The 19,605-nt window shown below is 33.1% G+C and overlaps 1 protein-coding gene across 21 annotated transcripts in view; it reads left to right on the forward strand.

The window, feature by feature from the left end:
• LOC145293993 (uncharacterized) overlaps positions 1-19,605 on the forward strand; it is a 151,425-nt gene that overhangs the window by 65,620 nt on the left and 66,200 nt on the right. For 20 of the 21 annotated variants that reach the window (XM_080140886.1, XM_080140894.1, XM_080140906.1 and 17 more), the window contains 3 exons: positions 2,662-2,760; positions 6,217-6,549; positions 8,862-8,972. In XM_080140886.1, the coding sequence (XP_079997012.1) occupies positions 2,662-2,760; positions 6,217-6,549; positions 8,862-8,972 (543 nt within the window). Of the gene's footprint in view, positions 1-2,661; positions 2,761-6,216; positions 6,550-8,861; positions 8,973-10,571; positions 10,683-13,287; positions 13,603-18,572; positions 19,015-19,605 lie in introns of those variants that run through there. The other variant, XM_080140887.1, reaches the window with a different exon arrangement.

Raw genomic sequence — 19,605 nt, forward strand, 5'->3', positions numbered from 1 at the left:
ATTTTTGTAGCAGCAGCTATTTAACGCTTCGCGCAAACATGTTACAGAAATGCGATTTTCTAGGACCTCGCTTTAAAAAATCCTTTTATTTAAAAAATACATGGAATTTAAAATATAAATATGGATAAATTCTTAACAATGAAGAATGCAACTACCCATTTAATACTTTTTTGGCATTTATATATATATACATATTTATAAGCAAGTCAAAATATGTTGATTTTCTTTATATTTTTTTTTTAAAGAAAACCTCTTTAAAGAAACAAATATTGCATAATTTGCTATTAAACTTGTATTTTTTGAAATTTGATCTTTGCTCCTTTTAATTGAAAAAAAATTAGGGTTTGAATTATATTTTCAAATAGTTATAAGCTTCAAAAATAGTAAGTTATGATCATCATTTAGACCCTCTCCCAAACATACTGGCAATAATTTGGTTTCATCCTTCCTTTCAGTGTTTCCAATAAGGGGGATTGATTTACTAAGATTTGTATTGGGAGCTGGGCACTTTTTGCATTTTGGTTAAATTTGTTAGTTAGCTAGCGCTAAAACCCACACAAAAAATTGAACAAAAGACAAAATTAAAAAGAGTGGTACTCATGCAGAATTTAAACCCCCTCCCCGCCCGGATTCCAATTAGTTTAGGGTTCGACCGGCAATCATCAGATTCAGCCGAGCGTTGTTCAAATGTTGAAACACTAAACCAACATTTTATTTATTTTTTTGCAGAATTAATTAATGATAGGAGTATTTTTTCCATTTATTTTCTATTGACAAAAGAAATTTGTACATTATCTTGAAAGAAATCTGACTTTTCTTTACTTTCACCTAACTATTTACAGTGTTCATATAAAACATTCATCTTTTCTTTTTATAATAAAAATTCTGTTTTCAAAAAGAAATGTTTATTGCTAACTTTCTTTTAAAAAAAGTGCAAGTTTTCCTGATAAAAAAAAAACAAAAAATCTTTCACCTAACTATTTATGGTAAAAATTCACCTTTTCTTGTGGGAAAAACCCCAACTTTTATTGATAAAAAAAAATTGCAAAAATGATAAATAAACAATACAAAATGCAATTTTTTATGAGGAATGTGTTCCATTTTAACAAACTGAGCCACAGCAACGCGTGGCCGGGTACAGCTAGTATATATATATATATATATATATATATATATATACTAGCAAAAGTACCCGCCGTTGACTGGATTCAAAAACAGTCTACAGAAAATGGACTCTGATTTATGAAAGTATGATAGGTTATGAAAAAGAAGGGTTGTAAAGAGATAGTTTCGAATTTGGGAGTATCAAAACCAAAGCAAAATATGATGAAAGTAAAAATAAAATAGATAAACCGCATAATTTATTATACCATACTGTTCACACTGAAACACTTATCACAATATTCTGTGGATATATCTTAAAAAACCTTGTTAAACTTTGTGACATATTTTCATTCTATGGAGGTCAGGCGCGAACGAAGACCCCATAATTTTATTATACCATATTTCTTCAAACTGAAACATTATTATCAAAGTATACTTACGCAGATAGATATGAAAAGTCTTTATTAAAGTGTGTGCCTATTTCCATTCTATAAAGGCCAGGCGCGAACGCAGACCTCACAATTTTATTATACCATCCCTATTTAAGTTAAAATATACTTATCAAAGTATTCTTATGCACATCAATATCAAAAACACCTGTAAACGTTGTTTTTTAATTTTTTTAAATTTTTTATTTTCATACTTTGTGGACCATGCGCGAACGCAGACCCTACAATTTTAATGAACCACCGTTCTGTAAGATCAAAAATACCCATTCCTGTGTCTCGATACACCTTCTACCATGATATGTAATCAGTGTTTTTAAAATAGTAAACCATATAGGAGCCTATTCGTGACCACACACATACACACACACACACACACACACACACAGCTTTATATTATAGAATACATACATACACACACACACACACACACACACACATATATATATATATATATATATATATATATATATATATATATATATATATATATTAGATTTCTCTTTGTCTGTCTGTCCGTCTCACGTTTTTTTAGAAACAACTCGACCGATCTCTCTGGCCAACGCGTATATAAGTATTCACAACGAGTGTGTATATAATGCGAGGAGGTCTACGTTTACGCATACAATTTAATCAGGGAAAGTTCTTTTCACAAAACGAGTGTATATACGCGTCAGTTTGTATTATTATAATGTTATTTTCCTGTGTGTGTAATGTTCATTGAGTGTCCGGTTGTGTGAGGACGTTTACACATATACAATTACACAAATAACAATGGCTATTTCATTACACTGGAAAAAAAAGAACATGACGTTAAGAAGTATTTAGTTCTCTCCCACTTTAAGAACTGTCACACCGCGGTCGAAGTGTGGGATCGAGAATCCAGCGCCGGCGGTGAGGAGCATGCTGAGCCGCAAAATGTGCCCGGGTAGCCTCGTCGGCATTTCCCAGTAAGGGAGCCTCAGGCGATCAACAATAAACTAAGCCCTTCTAAAAAGGAGAATTACATGTAAAACTTCGATAAAACTTCCGTATTTGGTATTATTAGAAAACGTACAAAAGGCTGAACTCTTTTAATTATCTAAGTGACATATTTCTCTTTGAATTTCAGAAAGAAGTATTGAATGCGACTTCTCTGACCCAATGATATGCGGCTACAAGGTCCGAGGTGGATATAACCATATTTGGAGTAGAATGAAGACCACGTCAGGTAAAGATCACACTTTTTGATTTAGTTTGTTTCCGTTATGAAACATAGATATATTTGAATGCAAAATACATATATTTTTTGTGTTACCTTTGTGGCGTGTGCGAACAATGTCTTATATTTTAATCACGTTTAATCTTTGTATGATGAAAATGAGATAATCCTGACAAACGAGAGAAGGAGTTGGATAATTAAATATCTAAGCGCATGCGCGTACAACCATGCAAGTGAATGCATACATACATTAACGAGGCATATACAAATGAATTATGAGGTTAACCTTAAGTAAACACTTTAATGTAAAACCACACCTTTTCGTTTTGAGTCCAGCTAGTAAAACGATACAGAATAGCCCCGGCCAGAAATCGTGTGATTTCATCGACTTCGGCTGGAATGACCTCTTACCTCCTGTGTCATTTAAATCTTTCCATTTAAACTCGCCCCTCGTTATCATTAAAAACTACACATGCCGCATTTCTGTCAGCGCTGTAATCGCCATAAAAACATTGAATTTCACTTGTTCCTCCCACACCTCCTTCATGTGATACACTCAAACCAAGAAAAATCCGTAATCAAAGCTTCTTTCCTCTTCTCCAAAAGACCAGCTCGAGAAAGAAGAAAAAAAACCATGGAAGACAGCGAGATATGCGCCCAACGTAATCTCGTCTTAAATCAGTGCGAGTGAAGACAGGGAGAATAGTATATGGGATAGAAATAAGTAACTAGTCATGTCCTATCAGCCCATGTAATTCCACGCCAGACGCCAACGCGTGTTTTAAAACAGACTGTTTTTCTATAAACTTCTTCCTGAAGCCACGCAACGTCACATTCCCTCCGCAAAACACACTCACAGTTCAATCAATTCTCAACTGAAAACATCAAGTCAATCTTAGCTAACCTCTCACTGGTTGCTATTTCTCGTTATTTCCCACTAACCAATTGATATATCAGGAGGTCTACCTGCTCAATATTTGACCAATGCATTTTGTTTAAGTCTTATGGGTTTGGAGCTGTTTTATCAAACGACATAAATTTGAGACATTTTCGTTTTCGGAAAACATCAATCTGAAAACGTGTTCGTAATTCCATTGTGTTCGTATTGTTATCGCTTGGGTTGCTAGTTCACGCGGACACACATACTTATGTGAATTGTCATAAATTCATGATGCAACATAAAAATAGTTGTATAAAGATATGTATCAATCAAGTTGACCTAATGGTGCGCATGTTCGCTGATGGACTAAGAGATTGAAGATTAGGTCTAGCCATACCACTCAAAATAGTACTTTAATGCCCGCTTGCTAAGCACTCGGTATTATAAGGGTCAAAAGCAAATTGTAGCAATTCTGGAATATGAACGGTGCTTTCTTATCCATATTAGTGATGTAGCCAATTACAATTCATTACGGTCTTCTCTTTTAATGTAAATTTTATAAAAAAACAATTTTACAACCGATAGCAATTTGAAGGAACGAGTCTCAAGAGACCGCTATCATCCGAGGCAACGATATTGTATATTATGATGTTATCTTATCAATGTCTAAATCATCACTTATGAAGGTCTGAAGCCACTCAAGCATAAGAGTTAATATTGTACGCTGTTGTGATTGGTAGGGATGGAAATTGGGAAGAATTGAACTATTTAAGAAAGCAAGAATTTGGTTACTTTTGACTTGAAGACGACCATGTTGTTGTCAGTTTGAAAACAAGCCCGCGGTATAGAGTTACACAGGCTAACAGTTCTAGCAAAGAAACTCTGTTCCTGGAATTTGCCTTTAGAGTTCGACAAAGATAAGAGTGGAAATTGTCGACAGTGGTTGTAATTAGACGAGTGTTTGTTGCGAAGGTTTTTCATGTCAGCCAAAGATTGAAACTCAATTGAGATAGACTCGCAGTGGCTCTTCTGTGAGAAAAGGTTGCAGTAAAAAAGGACATCACCTACTAGATTTCGAAGTCGGTTCCATTCAAACCTCATGCTATAAAAGATGCAGAGAACCATATTAGAGAAACATCAAAATTCATTATCATGCCTTGTTAGCTGCTTGTTCTTAACGTTACTCTTTCTTTTTTTTTTAATGACTTTTTTAAATTGAGAAAACGCCGGCGGCAAATAAGTTATTTCATACTTCGAAAATGTCTAAGTCAATGTAAAGACAAAACTTTTGGTAAACAGAAGCGATTTATTCAACTTGGTCTTCGTTCGAAATTACTGACCAGTGGAGTGGAGGAAGACAAATGGAGATTAAATATCGCCATACAAACATCTCACAGACAGTTGCGTATAAATAGATTACAGAATAAGTGAAGCTGGACGTTATTGTATATTGGATGGATATTTTTCTTATCGTGATCAGTATATGATCACGATAAGGAAAAAGTTTAATTTCAAGGATTTTAAGAAAACATCGGTGCAAAAAAAAAAAATTTAATGTGAAAAAGGCTGATACCGCCATCTGTGGAGTGGAGGAAAAAATCGTCCATAATCACTGTTTAATCATATTTTGGTGCTTTTTGAATTAACATGTTTATCCATGTAATGCTTCCAATGAACTGGATGCTTCTCTCGCTCACTTTCTCTTTGAACCATGTAACGTCATAATCGTTTTGACAGTTGACATGGTCTAGTAAATCTAACATCGAGTTCAATAAGTTCACCTCGACTAAACATTAATTTTCTTTTATTTTGTGACTAATCAATTTATATATGGGTTTGTCCGTCTAATGTCTAACACGTGATATGTAGCACTATATCGTAGTGCCATGGTTTTGGTAGTTGCTTACGCCCCCCCCCCTGCATGGTCAGGTGGTGATTTGGCCGTAGGCGGAGGAATACACAGAAATGTAGCCCCATAATTGCCTTTTTTCTATCGAACTTTTTTGTCTGGATCGTCATGAGGTGAGCACGCATATTTCTGTCTCTCCGTAAATGAGGGCGCACCTCTTCTTCAACACTAATTAGGGTAGGTTAGTTAGTTTTGAAGAGCCTATTGTCTAGTTTTAGTTGTAAAAATTAATTATAATATGTATACTCTATTGTAATATATATTTTTGTAAAATAGTTAAGCTTATATAATATATATATTACAATTGTGTCATGCGTCGTTTTTTTGTGAGTCTGCCATAAATGTTTTAAGTCGAATCAGGCCTGAAGACGAAAAAAGAATATCCCAGCTAGAATGCCACCAGAGTGATCTTGAAAGAATGAAGGAGCCACTTACATCCAACATCCCAGGTAGGCTTTTCCTCTTGATATTCAGGCCCTAATGACTGACCCATCGTCACATCATCATGGGACAATTTCTAAGACATTTAGTGTAATACGTGTCTCGGTCACACACCAGTGACCGGCTGATCGTGTTATATATGTATAAATTATTATTTATTTTTATTTTTTATTGTTCATCGATTATTGATATGAAAAAATATTTTCCTTGTTTTAAAGATGGTTTTTCATTTCAGGTTATGCCATGTCATTCAGGGCTTTCCGTGGAAACGCTGATTTAATATCGCCATACAAAAATCTTACAGACAGTTGCGTACAAATAGATTACGAAATAAGAGGTAGAAGCCGTTGCATATTGAATATAATTACTACTCACGATAAGAAGCTAAAGTTTAATCACAGGCCAAGCTCAGTGGGAAGAACACAATTTTATGTGGAAAAAGCTGTCACCGCTATCAAGTTTGAAGCTAAAGCTTTTTACATACGTTTTTTTCCCTACCGCTTTCTTCGTATTTGTCACATACAGATTGAAAAAGTAAGCATTCGCAACGGTACCTGTCCTGCTCTTGGTAAGTTGTTTTGAAATATTACTTACTTTCGCACCCAACATATCCTAATATTGCAAACGAATGTTAAAACGAATATGATGCTTTGTCGTTTCTGTTGTTAAGTAAGTCCAATTTCTGCATGTGATAAAGATCGTGCCTTTACGGTTGCCGGATCTTAGAAATAAAGTCACTAAACCCATCTCTTTGTACTAACAGGTTCTATTAATTTATTAATATTCGGCCAAAATGTTCTATTTAATAATTAGTAAATTTATTAATTCTAATTAATATATGCACTATTTACAATTTACGGTTATATTACATTATTTATTAATTCGAATTTGAAACCACACATGATTAAGTTCACTTAACTGTGATAATCAAGTTTATTGCTAATTCAATTATAATTCTTTGTATTAGTTGATTCTAAACCTAATAATTACGTTTGGTTGAGATTTATAATTTCGCTAAATACTCCTTACCTCAATTGTTTACCTTAAACGTAACAAGTTAAAATTAATTCAATTTATGGTCTGATAGATTTACCGCCCATCGATATATTAACTTACTTAGTTTAACATTCATTCTCTTATCAAACATAACCCTTCCCTTCCATATTCCGTTAATCAGTAATGTTTATACAGTTCTAATGTATTTCACTTAATATTATTCAATGATTAATTCAGTGTATATTATAAATTAACTAATACGTTTAATATAAAATGTTAATATTAAAACTATTTCAATCGATAGTCATAAGTCATTAAGTTGTAATTCATTTTTGTTTTAATGTCTAATTATAAATTAATTAGTTCTAACATTTCCGCTTAGTTTATTTATTTATTTTTATTTTTATCATTATTATTATTATAATTATTATTATTATTATTATTATTATTATTATTATTATTATTATTATTATTATTATTATAATTTTTATGTTTTATCATTATTATTATTATTATTATAATTATTATTATAACTTTTATGTTTTATCATTATTATTATTATTATTATTATTATAATTATTATTATAATTTTTATGTTTTATCATTATTATTATTATTATTATAATTATTATTATAATTTTTATGTTTTATCATTATTATTATTATTATTATTATAATTATTATTATAATTTTTATGTTTCATCATCATTATTATTATTATTATTATTATTATTATAATTTTTATGTTTTATCATTATTATTATTATTATTATAATTATTATTATAATTTTTATGTTTTATCATTATTATTATTATTATTATTATTATTATTATTATAATTATTATTATAATTTTTATGTTTTATCATTATTATTATTCTTATAATTATTTTAAAAGTAATATTTTAAAGTTCACATACTTTTACTAGTTCAATATTCGACAATCTAGTATTAATAAACATTTTTCGAACTACTTAGTTAAGTATAATTTTAGTTTTACATTGAATAGATCCTAATTCTCTAATAATTAGGTTTCAGAGTTTCCTAATCTCGTAACAATATGTTCTTTTAGTTACAATAAGATAAATAAATATTTAAGTGAAATCGAATTCTAATTATGCTTTAAGTTATTTCAGGATTATTAATGTTATTTCGACATAATATTATAGATTATGTTTACTTTTGATTTAATTTTTATTTTTACTTTATCACCTCCTACCCTATGCATTCCTTTTTTCTCTCCTTCGATTTTACTTTTAATCCAGAAATGAATTGATAGACGTTTAGTAAATCTATATATATTTTTAAAATATATAGTTTATCTTAATTGATGTTCAATAGATATATCTCATTATAAGTATAATAGCGTTTTACGTCCATTCTAACAATTAACCCATTTGGCTCATATGTTTTAGTCCACACATCGATCGTATAAACACACACACACACACACACGCATACATATATATATATATATATATATATATATATATATATATATATATATATGTAACATGATAAGTGTTTAATAACATATGTATATAACAGGATAAGTGTTTTAAAAAAATGTTTTAAGAAAGAAATGTTTTACAAACAAATGAAAATAATTTTTTTAATATAAAAAATAATTAAAGACTAAAAATACTTTCATTTTGCTTAAACGAAACAATATCTTTAAAGCATAAAAGTTCTTAAAATAATGCAAAGTAATGCTCCAAGGCAAAATTGCATATTCTAAAGTTTCTCCTACGTTGACTAAGGACAAATTAACTCAAGTTTAGAATCAAAACAGATACTACACTGGAATCTTAAGTGATATTATTCATAGAAAGTCCATTCAATATTTTACAAAATGCATTGTTATCAAACACGTGTTTCTTTTCAGTTTGTCCATATGAAACTAGAGCATGCCTGGATCAGTCGAAATGTATATCACATTCAAAGTTCTGTGATCGAACTCCAGATTGTCCTGATAAGAGCGATGAAGCATCATGTCGTAAGTATACAATCTTAAAAAAAATTTACTCTATTTTTTTGTAATCATGGAAGTATTTAATTGCTCTGTTCATTGTTTATTTTAAATGTATCTTTATTTCAAATTCTTGGACACCGTGGTGATCGGAATCACAATACCAAGTTCTCACTCGTATTACATTTGAAATCGTAACGCCTTCTTTGACCTCCGAACTTAAAAGAGTCGATATTCTTTACAAGTGAACATTTCTAGAACTGAATAAAAAATATCTGTGGGTTACATGATTGAACCATCCCGTCGTTTACTTTTGCGATCTCATAATACGATCCGGCCGTTACCTATATGACCAACTGTGGCCATTGTGCTCTAAACTTTTACCTCTTTCTATCGCAGTTTACGGTGACGTTTGAGATCAGCTGAGGTCTGTTATTGTTTATTGTTTAGATATGTCTTTTGTTCCAAATATTTAATATTTATTTGTTTCAAATTGTACACCCCGATTGACCAACTTTTCTTGTGCATGGCATATTTATCTAGCTAACTTACTTGTTCGATATCGTAGGGCCCCAAATCTGTAACAGAAACGTAACATTTCCAGATTCATTTTCTTAATTATGAGTTGAATTTAGATATCTAGAACGAGGAGTATAAACGCTTCTACATATCTGCACCTTATATGATATTTTAATCTGGAGATTTAACCCGGAATTAAACTAAGAAGTGATTAATTATTTATAAGGACAGTTCAACAAGAATTTGTTTATATTGGACTTGAAGACGACTATGTTTTAATCAACTGAAAAGCTGCCCCGTGTTATTTCGTTCCACCGACGAATAGTTCTTGGAAAGGAACTTTGTTCGTGGAAGTTTCGATTAGATTTACTTATACATAAGGAGAAAGAAAATTTACCTACAGTGGTTGTAGCCAGACATGTTCTAGCTGTGAATTTTTTACAGAGGGAAGTGTGTTCATTTAATCTACGCGATAAGCAATGAAAATGCTATTTCAAACTCAGAATTACAGACCAAACTTAAACATGACAGTTCACTCAAGGAAAATCTATTTATAGCGTGAGCATGACAGACCAAAGTTAAACATGACAGACTGACCGACGGTCTAATGAATGAAAATGATACTTATAACGTGATCGTATTCTACCAATAATTTTTTCGAAAATCGTCATTAAATTACAGGATGATAAAAACTTGAAATTAATACTTTATTTTCGGGGGGGGGGGGTCGGCCATTTAAAAGGTTATTGGGTGCATAATATTGGCAACATTTCGCATTTGAAAATTTAAAATTTGATTCCTAATAATATGACAACGAGTTTTTTCTGGATTGCAATTTCTTAAGACACCTTACGCTTCAGCTTTTAACTTTAGATTTTTCTAAAACTCAAAATGTTGTAATAGCTTTTGCTCAAAATGTAAATAAGGTTTCTAGACACAAGGTTTAATTTAATATTACTTTTTTATAATTGTTAGGAGGCATAAAGGTGGTGCGTAATTCTTCAGTTCGCGGAAATAATTTTACTCGCCCTGGGACGAGTATTCTTCTAGTTATTGTACGTCTCTGAATTTTTTAAAACCTTTTCTCTTCTCTTCATTCAATTGCAGCTAAATCGATTTCTTGCGACTTTGAGAATCATCATCTCTGTGGCTACAACTTTATTGGATATTGGCATCGGCATAAAATTTTCAACCCAGATTTGCGTTTAAACAATTCAGGTAATTTTTTCTAATACTGTTCTAACTTGGGTTTATCGTAAGATCACGGTACAAAATTGCTCTCACTCCCATAAACAGTAGGTCACATGATATTCTGTGTGGTTTCTGACGAAAAATTATACATTTAAATGATATTACGCGTCCAAGAATATTTCAAATTGGTACCTTATCCGATGTTACCATTACGTTAAGATATCGGCATTGAAACATGCAAACGCATAACATTTTATAATCCTACCATTAACCCTAAATTCAGATGGCAATACGAAAAACTGAGACTAGAAAAATCTATATATTAATAGTGTGTTGTATAGAGGTTTAGGCTTCTTATCATGGGGTCCTGATTTCGAATCTCGCTAGATGCAGCCACTCTGATGAGTTGTAGACCACAAAACACATGTCAGTGGGTAATTATAATTTTAAAATAATATATATATGCCGCTTCCCATTTAGGCGGTACCAAATTGGTTAAAGGGAAAATTATTCCCAACTCTCATTTAGGTAAATATGCACTTTCGTATAAATAATTGAATTCATTCAAGAAGTATCGCTAACAAAAACAATCCACCAAAATTTGCCTGTATTCCATTATTTAATAAATGATCCATTCTATATCTACCAATATATAGTTTTGTGTCTTCATTTCATACTCTTGTTGTCCTATTATATATATATATATATATATATATATATATATATATATATATATATATATTCTTCAGAAGTTTGGATTTCGATTCAAGCTGATGCACCCAAATCATATGAATATATTTTTTAAATCACAACTTCTTAATATATACTGCGTGTCAAATTAACAAGATAATATTTTTACTAGTTTCAGAAACTTGCCTGTAGTTTCGTATCAAAAGCTTCGGAAACATTGGCAATGCTGAGCTGCGTGTACTGTGAAATTTTTGTCCTGTTCCACGCAATGTAAACAACTTGTCATCGTAATTGCTGAATCCATGGTATTTGAGGTGTGCCAAATTATTAACAAGACAGTTTGTTTCAATAAAATGGGTCGTAAAGGTGGTTTGAGTAATTTTGAAAAGAGTACTATTACAGAACAATTAGCAAAAGTTAAAACTACCCTCGAAATATCGAAAATGATAGGAATGTACCATCAAACTGTGAAAAACTTTGTCAAGGACTCCTACAAAGGTACTTAAGAGAGCTGATAAAGGTAAATCTAGAGTTGTTTCACGCCGTTCTCTGCTCCAAATTAAACGTGAAGTTGTTAAGCACCCTGGGCAGACAAGTCGAGAAGTCTTTGACCAAGTCGGATTGAAGAATGTCTCAAAAAGTACTCGATGTCGCCTTCTGAAAGAAGTGGCAAAGTCTGTTAAGTCTGTGACGAAGACTTCATTAAAGCAACATCACATACAAAACCGATTGAAATGGGCAGAGTAGACTTTGGAATTCCCTTCCGGGTTTCTGCTTTTCTTTCATATCATTTATAAAGGTCTTAAAACGAATAAGTTAATTTTTAAATAGGAAATAGTGAATAAGTTCGTTTGAATATGAAATGACGAATAAAGTTACTGTAAATTAAGGAAAAATGATTAAGTGAGTTTTATATGAAAAAAAACCGTACTTTTCAATATAAAAATAATAAATTTGCCGAAGTGTCAAACGGTAAGTAACTTTAAAACAAAAAAGTTACTTAAAAATAAAAAAGTTTTGGTTTTGATTTCGATTATAATTGAATGAACTCAACTCATATATGTACATATTCTTTCTTCATAAGTTTTGGTTTTGGTTCTGATTATAGTTGAAGGAACTCAACTCATATATGTACATATTCTTTCTTCATAAGTTTTGGTTTTGGTTCTGATTATAGTTGAAGGAACTCAACTCATATATGTACATATTCTTTCTTCATAAGTTTTGGTTTTGGTTTCGATTCAAATTGATGCGCCCAAGTCATAAGAATATACAGTAGAATCCCGAGATACGGTGGCCCTAGGATACGTTTTTTTTTTCAGGTTACGAATTGTAATCCGATGTTTTTATGGCTCCCGGTTACTGTATTTACCTCGCCTTACAGTATTATTCATAATCTTATATGATTATGTTACATGGAAAGGGCTGTCCCCTTCCCATGTAAATAAGAAGAATACTAGATAAGTGAAAATGAGATAAGGATAAGCCTAGAATCGAACCCTGTATTTTGTTACTAATTTCTAATGCCGTATGCCGGGGTGCTACTGTATTTTTTTTTTTTTTACTGTTGAAATCACAACTTTATAATATATACAAATCAATAAAAAACTGACTCTGTAATAATACATACGAAATCTGCAAAAATTCAAATATAATATTTAGGCGTATTTTACGGCCCGGCTAAGTCGGGCGTCCCTGCTAGCTTAGATAAATACTTCTACAGTTTAAACAAAAGAGCTACAATAATATCAGGGCGTCTCCATTTACGCTGAACATCTACAGAATGCCAACATCAATATATTACATATCAAAGAGTTTACTGTGGAATTTCCACAGGTCTCACTGGTTTATATGACCGTTTCATTTTCGTTTTGTTTCTCAGAAGGTCAGTAATTTTCGGAGCTTTTAAAGCTACTAATTTGATTGATTTGTTTGTTTTTAGTGTATTCAATGCGCGCACTAATTGGAGGGGCACCGCTCACTTCTCCCGTAATGACCATCCCCGACTCATGTCTACAGTTCGCCTACGCCGGTGAAAAGGAGTTCAGCTTCATAGTGGCGGCTAAGTATAGCAACGGTAATACTACATCAAAATGGTACAAACTCGTTTCTAAACTAACAAAATGGACCGTCAAACAATTCGACTTGCCTGCAGGAACTGTTCAAGTAAAATTCATTATAGTCTTGGAAAGGTCAAAAATGTTCACATTGCTCATAGACAATGTGAAACTTAATAAGGGAACCTGTCAAAAATTGGGTAAGTAATTATTTGGAAGTTCTTTTCTTTTTTCTTATTTTTACTAAGTTGTCACTACTTGTCAAGGCCCAAATACCACTCGAGTAGACAGTGAGAGAGAACACCGTAATGATGATGATGATGATGATCATGATGATGATTGGGCAGAATTTGATTATTTAAGAGGGTGGCTTTACAAGAATGTATTTACATTGGACTTGAAAACGACCATGTTTTAGTCAGCTGGAAAGCAGTCCCATTGTATTATGTTACACAGATGGGCAATTTAAGTAAGGAAGTTTAATTTATTGTCGGTGTGGAGAGAGGGAAAGAGAAACTATTGACAGTGGTTGTAGCTAGACGAGTTTACAAACATATACAATAGATTGGAGCTCAGCCGAGCACCTGCCATGAAAATAACGATGGAGCAGAGAAAGACTAGCAAAACTAGCAACTTCTGTGAGAAAGAAATAGTAAAGGAGGACAGAAGAGCATCGTTTACTCGACTCTGAAAGCAGTTTTGAATTCTATCAAATATAAAACACTGCTCTAGGAAGGACCTCATCGGTTTGGCAAAAGGACTCTATTTGAGGACGCATTTGGTTCTTACACAGGTAGAAGATTAAGTCCAAAATGACATACCTTCTAGAGAGATAGAATGATCCGAGAATTTTTCCAGTTTACTTAGCGCTGGATTGGGATCCGAGCGTTAGCGGTAAAAAAAAAAGAAGTTTGATTTGGGATACAATCAAAGTAACTACTAATGCTTTTTCGTCATTGTATTGTGCTCAATGACGGAGTGGAGGTAACCAGAAAGGCTTTTTGAAGTGTTATCGTAGATGTATGTTTCGTCCGCAGGATTTGGGAGATCATTGATGAATATGAGGAAGCAATTGGAGCCCAGAATAGATCCTTGAGGCATGTCAACGTTGATTCTAGAAGCCTCAAACTTCTGTCAATCAACGACTATTGTAATGAATCTGCCAGAGAAGAAAGATTTGATGGTTAAGGGGGTATTTCCAGATATTCAATAACAATTTTCTGGCGTAAACTTTTATACTTATTATTGGAGTAGAAGCATTTCTTATACCTAGGGATCTCTACTCTGAAGGGGTGGGATTTAGCTGCTTGTCGTGTTCGTTGGGGGTGTTCCCGTGGAGAGGGTACAAGTGCTTGTAGTTCGTCAGAGCATCCATCATTAAAGTACTTGTAGAACAGGCATAGGGATGCAACATTTCGTCGATGGGACAGAGGCTGAAGCCTGGATGACAATTCAGGACCTATCTCTTTTGAACCCTGTCCAGGAGTGAGAGAGAAGCAGCAGATGCACAAGCCCAAATGTGAAAACAGTACTCCATACATGGGCGAGTGGTGGCCTTAGAGAGGTACAGGATACTTTCAAGCGTAAGTAGTTTTCTAGCACGGTAGGGACAGCACACCTTTTTCGCAGCAGCCTTGGCAATGTTCTCAATGCATCTATTCCTGTTCATGTTCCCTGCAAACGTTAGGCCGAGGAGTTTAAAGAAGCACTTTCAGGTAATGTATTCTTGGCCATTTCTATTGGTGGTAGAGAAGGTCTCTTGTAATTATTGAAGGAAACAAGCTTAGTCTTGGCAACATTGAACGTGACCCACTATTTTTGTCCCCATTCCTCTACAGGTTAGAGGTCATCATCTTGTGTTTCTGCCATTTCCTTAGATATGTGTTCAGTTGTTTCCCCCTCGTGTCTTCTATAGAGTGTGGTTTCATCAGTAAATATACCCATCTGAGAAATGATTTTATCATATAGGTCATTTATGAATATCAAGAATAATAAAGGTTCAAGGATAGACACCTGAAGTCCGCATTTATATCGTATTGTTTAGATGTACGACCGTCGAGGACAACCTGGATTTTCCTCTTACTAAAGAGGGATTTAATTACATTATGTATTTTTCCAGTGATACCATATGATCTGATTTTCCTTAGAAGACCATCGTGACATACCTTGTCAAAAGCCTTAGATCTATCGAGGGCTACCGCTCTACCCCCCCCCCTGTTTCGTCCAGTAAACATTATATACGTTCAAAGATTACAGTTAGGATATCTTCTGTGGAACGGGCTTGCCCAAATCCATATTCATTGTCGGTCAGGAATTTACCAGCTGTAAGGTGATAGACTAGAGCTTGATTAATTATGGACTTAAATATTTTGGCAAAAAGCGGGAGGAACCAAATGGGGCGATAATTAAATGGGTCATTTCTTCCGCAAGAATTCTTGAAAACTGGTACCACAGAAGCGGATTTCCAGTAAGGCATATGTTGTAAAGTTTGGAGAGAACTTGAGTAAGCTCAGCGCAGCATTTTTTTAATAGCACAGCCGGGATGAGATCAAGTCAACATGCTTTTGAGGCGTCTAAGTTTTTTTTATGATACCATGTACCTGAGAATGGGGTGATTTTCAAATCATCTAGTGTGACATCTGTCCGCAAAGGAAAGTCAGGGAGGGAATGGTGTGTCGGGTCCAATGTGGAGTTAAAAGCAAACCGACTGCCAAGCAGGTTAACCTTCTCAGTTGCCGTGCAAGCAACCTCATGATTTTTTGATAGTGGGGGAATCGTTGACTGTCCATTATTTACTACACTGTTGTAGATTTTCCAAAAACCCTAATTTCTGTGCTTCAGTGCGTTTTCTGGTGGTTTCTGTGTATTCTGTCTTACATCTCGCTATTTTTCTCTTATAATTACTTCTAGCTTCTATATACTTCTGTCTGTTTGAAGTGGACTTATGTCGGTTGAATCTGCGGTACGCATGCTGCCTTTGAGCAATGGCAGCTGTACAAGTAGAAGTAAACCATTGGGGAGAGTGGGGCTTGCTATAGAATTTCCATGTGGGAACATGTGCTTCCATTGCTGTTTTGAACCATTCAGTGGTCTCAATTGTACACTGTTCAGCTGGAAGAGAAAAGATATTTCCCCATGGGGCATCTCTGATGAGATCCCCGATGGCTTCCCAGTCAGCCTTTTTGTAATACGTCGTTGTTTTGAGCCGTGAGTCTTCAGTTTTGGGTCGAGAATTTAGGGCGACTTCTACCATTATCACTGCATGATCAACATTCCTTAGTAGGCTGTGGGTATTCGTTGTAAAATCATCAGTAACTGTGATCAGAAATAGATCTAGAAGTGAGGCATGTTGATTTTGCTGGTCTAGGAAACGTGTCGGGAATGTAACCGTCTATTGTTCTAGAAACGAAGCAACCGGACGTAGATTCATTGATCATCTGTGGTATTACGATCAGCACATCAGCTGTGGATCTCGAAGCACAATAACCATATTGTTTGTTCCTAAGTATGGCGATTTTTGCTAAGGGGATTGACAACTTTCGGATTTATCATGGATTCAAGCAATTTACTCATGATTATATGAAACTGAGTGGTTTGTGCTGATATGCAGAAAACCGATCTCCGTCATTTTTTAAATGGAACTCGTGTGGTTTTACAGGTTGGTTGGAAGTATTTCTTCTTCAAGCATCGTTTGAACAGTTTTATAAGAATAGGAGATAATTACGGCTGCATCTTTATGTTTTATATTAGCATATTGTTAGAGTTAGTTGTTTATATATAGTTTATATAGGTTTTATATTATTGAAATCTTGTCAGGGTTAGTTGTTTACATATATTTTGGTGAAATGAATCTTTTATTGCTATGAGTTCATATATTTTATATATGACTTTATACTTATTTATTTGTTAGTTACGAGGTGCCTTAAATAAGTTTCTAGACTTTTTTGTACAAGCATTTAAAATTGTAGTAGACTCTTGAAAATTCAATATGTTATTGCTTTACATGTTATGAGATTACTAATTTTGATGATTCAGGGTTCAAATGAGCAGCTACAGCAGGAATTGGAATATACCTTACTAAAGCCTGATTGTCACAGCTGGTGAATTTCAAAAATGCAATCGGGACGTGAGGATAGTTTAGAAGAACGATATACAATTAAATTCTGTTTTAAACTTTGAGAAAATGCCACAGAACCGTATGAAATGTTTCAGACTGATTTTGGACTACTTTGCAAGAATCGGGCATCAGTTTTTTAGTGGCATAGAAGATCTAAGGAATGCAGGAAGTCTCTGTTAGGGATGATGCGAGGTGTGGGAGGGTTAAGGAAGTCATAACACCAGAGTTGATCGGCCAAATAAGGAATTTCATGGATAAAGATTGTCGTGTGTTTATAGAGACAATATATGCACAGTGTGATGTCAGTGTGGGAACTGTACACACAATTATTCGCGAGGAATTGAAGATGCGGAAGATTTGCGCGAAGTTTATCCCATGGATGTTCAGAAAAGATCACTGACTATTTGTTTAAGATGGACATCAATTCAGTTCTTCATACCCCCTATCGTCATAACCTTGCTTACTGTGACTTTTAGTTATTCCCTAAAAAGAAGACTTCCGGTACAACAAGTGCATTGCAGCCGGAGGGGATTACTTCGAAGAGGACGAGAGTTTTATGTGTTTACTATCAATAAAAGTGCCATACGAAAACAGTCTGGAAACTTATTAAAGATACTTCGTATGAATATGATGTTATTTCTTTTACTACCGTAAGAATAATTTTCAGCTAAATTTCTGCAAAAATAATTAACGAATGTTATTTTTAACAAATGCTAATTTTTAATGTAATTCATTCGCTTTTTGTAATGCTGTTATGTGATTCTTATGCTTTTTTTGTCAACAGTACGATATGATTTGATTTTAGAAGAATTCAGTTTGAAAACGATAAAATCGAAATTTAATTAAATTAAGATCGATTCATCATTAAATGAACATCTTTGCTGATCGGACCATCTTATTTTGTTCAATGTACGTGAAAGGTGAAAACGTACGTACTGACATAAAATACTTTAGCGTATTGTTTTAAGATTATTGATCTGAAACAAACCAAAATGTTGAACACATAAACTTAAATGTACGTCGTATCTAAATCACTTCTGCTTTTTTTTTCAGGGTCACTGTAGTCGCCCAATGACATGTCGGAATCAACATGGACATCGAAAAGTAGTAGCGATCATCAGGAGAGGCTGCAGAGGTCCTATATACAGCTTGACGTTCTATGCATTGAAAAATGGATCACTCAAAGAATTATAAATTAAATACAGTATCGACATATTATATCGCCAAACTCCACAAACTTTTTATTTATTTTTTTTTTTACATTCTAGTTTTCAGTTTGAGTAATCGTCCTAATCTTACTGCATTTCGATAAATACAAATTATATTTTCATTAGAATTTTTAAAGATTAGTTTCTATTTTTCAAAACATGCGATTAATCTTAGAATTATATTTACAGACGTACAAGATATGTTTAAATAAAGGCGACAACTTTTCATATGAAGGGAAATAACTGTTTTATCCTGAATTACATGATTAAAACTTTTGCAATTTTCATATCTCGTATTTCGTATTTCTTTAACATTTGTTTTTATCTCAATGTATATTTTGTTTGTTTTTTCAACGAATTAAAAAAAATTATGTTTGAAATTTTTGAGAACCAATTTTTCGTATTAGGTTGATTCGTTTACCCATATTTTCTGCTTCATTCACGTTTTTAATGTTTTGTTTTTATAAAACTTGTCAGTAAATATTAAAATGCTTTTGTATAATTCGACGATAATGTACGAGAGACAACTCCATTTTATTTTTTCACACAACCTCACAAAGATGCAATTTCATCTTTTTTAAAAACTACATCTTTATTTTTTTTAATTAAAAAAAGAATGCTTTTTTTTATTAAATTGGGTAATAACCAATTTCTTTATTAGCTACACATAATTTCTATTCATTTTTTATTATAATTAAAATTTGATAAACAGATTGTTCATTGCTTGTTAGAAAAAAATCACGTGATCTCATTAATAATTTTTTTGAAACGTTAAATTTGAAACGAACATATATGTCTTTATATATTTTAAAGCGAACTATTTTATTTTATTATTAGGATCCTTTGAGATGAGTAATTTGTAAATTTATATATTTATT

The sequence above is a fragment of the Euprymna scolopes genome, chromosome 15 (assembly GCF_053919585.1).
Source record: "Euprymna scolopes isolate OS-2025 chromosome 15, ASM5391958v1, whole genome shotgun sequence".
NCBI lineage: Eukaryota > Metazoa > Mollusca > Cephalopoda > Sepiida > Sepiolidae > Euprymna > Euprymna scolopes.